The sequence below is a fragment of the Hemibagrus wyckioides genome, linkage group LG10 (genome assembly GCF_019097595.1).
Source record: "Hemibagrus wyckioides isolate EC202008001 linkage group LG10, SWU_Hwy_1.0, whole genome shotgun sequence".
Lineage (NCBI taxonomy): Eukaryota > Metazoa > Chordata > Actinopteri > Siluriformes > Bagridae > Hemibagrus > Hemibagrus wyckioides.
Window position 1 is genome coordinate 21,316,474 of NC_080719.1, and position 6,000 is coordinate 21,322,473.

The 6,000-nt window shown below is 37.8% G+C and overlaps 1 protein-coding gene across 4 annotated transcripts in view; it reads right to left on the bottom strand.

Moving 5' to 3' along the window:
• Nucleotides 1-3,862, bottom strand: part of nr5a2 (nuclear receptor subfamily 5, group A, member 2) — a 42,073-nt gene extending 38,211 nt beyond the window's left edge. For 2 of the 4 annotated variants that reach the window (XM_058400922.1, XM_058400923.1), the window contains exons 1-2: nucleotides 3,641-3,862; nucleotides 1,237-1,368 (exon numbers count right to left, since the gene is read on the bottom strand). In XM_058400922.1, coding sequence (XP_058256905.1) covers nucleotides 1,237-1,368; nucleotides 3,641-3,704 — 196 coding nt within the window. In that variant the 5' untranslated portion in view covers nucleotides 3,705-3,862. Of the gene's footprint in view, nucleotides 1-388; nucleotides 750-854; nucleotides 1,025-1,236; nucleotides 1,792-3,640 lie in introns of those variants that run through there. The other 2 variants (XM_058400924.1, XM_058400925.1) reach the window with 2 other exon arrangements.
• Nucleotides 3,863-6,000: the final 2,138 nt, after the last annotated feature.

Consider the following 6,000-nt stretch of genomic DNA (forward strand, 5'->3'; position numbering starts at 1 on the left):
TATATTTTATATAACATATAATAATTAAAATAATTTTATATTGTAAACAAAAAAATATCAAATGTTTTCGTCATTATTATAAAGGTAAGTTACGTTAAAATAAATAAATTAAATGATTTAACATTTTGCATGACCAATAGATAAAAACACCCTAGTTGCTTTTATGTTCGAGTTTAATTGCTTTACAATCTACAATCTATATAGTCTATTAATGATTACTAAACTGGGTGGGTTTTATTGCTCGAGCTCGTTTTACTTCTGTTTAACTTAAGAGTGTTGAGTTTACGTATTTTAGTCTATCCTTTATTGCGTGTGATAGAAAACAGATTTTTTGCAGCGGCGAAAATATATATGTTCACTTAAGTACATTAAAAATGAATACAGTTACCTTTTAACCCGAATCAGTGAAGCATTACTGTCTTTAGCGGGAGACGAAAATACCTCCGCATGAAATCTGTGCACGTGCACTCGTGATGAGAAAACAATCTCCGTTAAATTCCGCTTATTATTATAATTACATGACATTAATTCGCTTTAACAAAATTAGCGCAGAAACAGTTTGGCTGCAACTATTTATAGCTCATATGTGATAAAAAAAACTTTTCTAATCACGTTATATAAATGACGTAAAATTCAATCAGTGTGACTTCTGATTAATTTAATTTATGTCACTAAGGGAAAACGCCGCGTTACTTTTAAAAATATACATGTATCTGTTTTTATTTATAAAAAATATTTTTAACCTCCCGCTAATTAAATAAAATGCAATATATCGATTTTTGTCTGTTTAAAGTATAAAGTCAGCAGCTCTAAAATCAAATCAAAACCTGATAAAAAAAACTTTTTTAACTCACAATTTTTGCTCTTTTTTTGAGCGACATAAAAATCAGTAATCCCTCAATTTCAATTTCAGTTTTATCACAGTGACACGCAGTTCATATTTTCTCCAAGTATTTCCACAAGGCTTCAGCTGGATGATTTCCTGATTTAGTAGTTTAACAGCCTTAAATTCCAATTACCAAACCTTTAAAACAAAACAAAAAGACACACAAACAAACGAGAACCCAGTAAATACAGCAGTAATGGTTTGCCTGATCTAAGTGTAAAGTGACATGCAGCCTGTGCTCCACGGTCTTATGAAGTCTCACTGACAGCCACGTGTCTCAGTGCTGCGTCAAGCAACAAAATAAAAAAAAAAAAAACTCAAGCCAGGTCGTTTTCAGCAGGAGCCCTTACCTTGCATGTTTGAAGGAATATGGCCCTGCTCCCCATGCGACCGAGAGAGTCCCAGGCAGTCTGACTCGACTTTGGGCAGCATGACAGCTTCGCTAAAATGAAGAAGAGACGCCGCTCTGTCCGGCGATCCACCTGGACCAAGAACAACACCAGAGATGCTCACTCTCTCACATTCACACACACACACACACACACACACACCGAGCTTCGGAAATCCCGCGTGGTATGGAGTCTGTGACTACAGATGACAGCGGCAATGCCGACCGATGTAGAAGTTCATGTTGCCGTTGCGCGACCTGAGCTACTGCAGGCCTGCAGCGTGTACTGACCCGAGTCACAGACCCGAATGCGCGCTACAGCACTCAGAAGGAGCGCAGATGGTTGTGGGTTTTTTTTAGAGAAAGAGAGAAACGCACTTGATCAACTCATCAGCAAAGAACAATCAACAGTGCACCTAAAAATTTCTGTTCCTGCGGGTTTGCTATTCTATTTAGTGAACTGTCAAACAACTTTACGCTCGGCGGTGTGGCGCAGTGCTCTCTGTACGCGCAGCCTACGCGGAGACACAGTGAAGTTCAAACCTCTCCTCGCCGCTTTGTTTACGCCGCACCGACACGGCATCCACCAATCAGCTGCGTGCTCACGGTGTGACGTCACACCCCAAGTCCAATGACCTGCGAGGAACTGAGGCTCTTTGCGCTCGGACACCCCCCCTCCCCTCTCCCTCTCTCTCTAGCCGGATCACAGCTGTTTAACGCCGCTAATGACGGACCTGTAAAGCGCCTGAAGTCCTGAAGCACAGCGTTATGAGATGAAACTACTATAAACACCTTCTCCAGGGGCTCCGTGAGTTCGCTCCCAGCAATCACAGCAGGCCTTATTATTCTGTTATTATACTGTATGTAAGATGTGTCCCTTGACACGAGACATTAATTTGTCTAGAGTGGAAAAAACTAAAAAAAACAACAACAAACAAACAAAAAATGCTATAGCCATTAATTTTGCACTTTTAGTAAATTAGTGATCATTTTAATTTTGAGTTTTCTTCACTGAGTCCTGTAGCAAGTGAACTGCTAAGAAACTCATCTTTAACTTAGATCGAGGATCTATACTGTCTATAAAGAGTAACTTAGCTATACATCTATAAAGTCTATAGAGAGACAGTTTACGCAAAAAAAGTACATTTAAAATAAAATTTGTAAAATGATCTCTTAAAATTTAATTTATTCAAAAATCTAAATGAAATTCTGATTTAGGAACATAAAACTGTGCCACTATTACATTAGAATTTCTTAGAGTTTCGACAGCATTCATTTTCATTAGTGCAGTGTATTAGAGTAAAACACACCGTTATAGAGAAAAACACAATGTTTTAGAGAAAAAGAGTGAACCGTATTTGTGGGGTTACTGCAGGTAACATGCACACAGTATCCTTCATCAGCTCGGGGAAAAAACAGCAATACAACACATTTAATCTCTCTCAATCTCTCTCTCTCTCTCTCTCTCTCTCTCTCTCTCTCTCTCTCTCTCACACACACACACACACACACACACACATACACACACACACACAAACCTCCGAGACTATACAATTTAAAATTCATGTAAAAGTTAATTATTTACAATCAAAACAAGCAAAATTTTAATACTTTTTAAAACTTCTGAATTTATCTGACCTTATTTAGAAACTTTAGATAGAAAAACAACAATCATTATTATTATTATTATTATTATTATTATTATTATTATTATTATTATTATTATTATTATTATAAGTAGTAGTAGAAGAATAAGAGGAGGAGGAAGAAGGAGAAGTGGAAGAATAGTTCTAGTGCAAGTATTACTGATTGATTCACTTCTAATAAAAAAAGCCTGATTTAATTAACGATCCAAATACAAATGATTAAATTAACGAATTATTATCATAGTTATAATACTACTACTACTACTACTACTAATAATAATAATAATAATAATAATCATGATTATTATTATTATTATTTATTAATATTATTATTTATTATTAGTAGTAGTAGTATAAAAAATAATACTATAAAGCAATATTTTTAGAAATGCTATCACAATAGAATTATATAGATTGTAGCAAGCATAAATAAATAAATAAATAAATTTTATTTTAAATATTTTTCTATAAAATATTTATATAAAATATGTGACCTCATTGCGCGTCACTGCCTACTCAGTGGATTGCTTTATGATCATAAGGTGCTGTGTATCTTGAAGGCTAAATGATGAGGTCATCATTACTGATCCTTAGGCCTGGGTTTCACGTGGTTGCAGGTGTCACGGGAATTTTAATAGAAGAAATGCCGTATACCATCAATTAACGGCTTTTTAATATAATATTCTTTTTCGGATACTAAACTATATATAGCCTACTTACCTAAACACGGCACATCTTCACAGGAGTCACTTTGTCCTTCTTCACCCTCAGAACTCGAAGACATAGCAAACTGGAGCAGTTAGAGACCCACTCTTCAATGCTTGTAATGTTTAAAACAAATTAAAAACTTTTGTTCATTTTATTTTTTCTCTCTCACTAGTTCTGGGGTTATCACAGAGTTTCAGGGTTGAATGTGCACTGTGCGTAACGGACAGCCCGCATCTCACCACATGCGCCACGCGCCGCGCTCGCCTCGGTGACCCGCGTTCAAGAACCTGCAGTCGCATCTCACCGTCTTCCCAACGCCGAGATTCCATTGGGCAGCTTGGGTCACGTGGCCGCGCACGGCGTAATTACAGCCAGTTATAAAGTGACACACTGGTAGATAAGCGCGAGCTGACGGATTGTACTGAAGGAATGATTAACAAGGGAGAGGAGGGAGTGGGGTGAGGTGAGATCGCTGTGCAGCCCGAGAAAGACGGTAAAGGCGAGATCAAAAGGACGCATCCACAGGTTGATAAAGCATGTCTAACTTTGAACTGTGTCGGCAAACATTCTGAGTCACGTTTCCACAAAGCATCACAGCAGAAAGATCGTTAAATTGTAGAGCAAGCATCACATGTGGCTCTGGGGATTTGTTTTCATTCAGCTACAAGAGCATTAGTGAGGTTTGCCTTGTGCACAGGGGCATTTTCATGCTGGAACATTTCCTTTCAGTCTTAATTCCAGTGAAGGGAAACTGTAAGGCTACATCATGCATTTTGTACATTGTTTATCTGTATGTCTGTATTTGTATATCTACCCAACTGTGTGATTTCAACTTTGTCAAGGTTTTTTTGGGAAAAAAACACATATGGTTGTGATGATCTTGTGTCCACAAACTTTTGGACATATAGTGAATTTTTGTATGTTTGTAGTCGTAGTACTATGTTGCAGTGTTGTATGTTGTTACCTTCTTATGATCTTTTCTCACTGGATCCCACCCCTCACTGGATCTCTTCATGAATCAATAAATTTCTACTGTCATTTCAAAATACATATACTCCACTCCAGTTTTGGCTTAGATGGGATGAGTGGCCCAGTAAACAAAGGCCTGTTGACCAAGGCGAGAGAACCTAATGACACTGGCGGCTACACTGCCAACAGAGCATGACCATTCTGACTGCTATAAGTGGATGTGAACTGATAACAGGAGAGTACCTGAGAGCTCCTTGCTTACCAAGAGGATTTATCAACTTAGCCCTGTGTTCTTTCTCCTTTTTTTCTCCAGTGCCATTTTACGGCACAGAGTGGAGTCCAGCGCTAAAGACAGAGCTCTTTATAGCAGAATAAACCATGTCTAGGCCTAACATGTGGGGGTCAAGGTTTCAATCTTGACAGAGAGGGCTTCAGGAGCTAATGAAACAAGAGTCATGTACACCTACTGCAATACATTTTCATTTATTTATTCACATATGTGTCAAGAGGCATGTCTAGCTTTTTATTAAACTGGATGTTTTCCTTTTCTTTATAATTCATGCACGTCAACACCTTTGAAGGTAATAGTATAGTATAGATAAAACTAGGTGATTGTATATATATATATATATATATATATATATATATATATATATATATATATATATATATATATATAATTCATAGAATAGAAGACACCTGAAAATATAGACACATGCAATGCTAGTTTTATTTTGTTTAAATAACAAAAGTTCAATTTGTGTAACTGAACCCTTGCCAAACACCCTAACTGGTACTGCTATTAATTTCACATAATGTATTGAGATTTGAATCAGACATTTAGATAATAAATTGCAATTGCAAAGGTAAAAGCTGAGGGTTTTGAAACAAGCAGATTTTGTGTGTGGTGCTTGTGCATGTTTCCTGGCTGTGATAGAGCTACTCTTTATTTGCCATTATATTTACTGTGGGTGTGTGTGCAGGTGGGGATGTTATCATTACCACCCATGGCTTGTCTACTGCAGTGTGTGAAAGCCATGTTATGCTGACCTTCCCTGTAAAGCATAAACCCAGGAGATGAGTGAGAGGGAGTGAAAGAGTGTAGGGAAAGAAGTGTGTGTGTGTGTGTGCATGTGTGTGTCTGTGTGTGTGTGTGTGTGCATGTGTGTGTGTGTGTGTCGCCGAGTACTGCCGGCAGAGTAAACAGCACTCCAAGCCTGGGAAAGGGCTGGGATGAGTGCCATGGCACTTGTGAGTCATACCCCTCGGTTATCAGGTTTGTTTCATGGTTCTACCTGTGATATGTTTATTTTAGCATTCTTCTCTTCATCGCTTTCTCCGGATTACCACTGGCACGCATGTTCCCAGAGAAAGGAATGTCCAATCGGATTCCGTGTTTAATT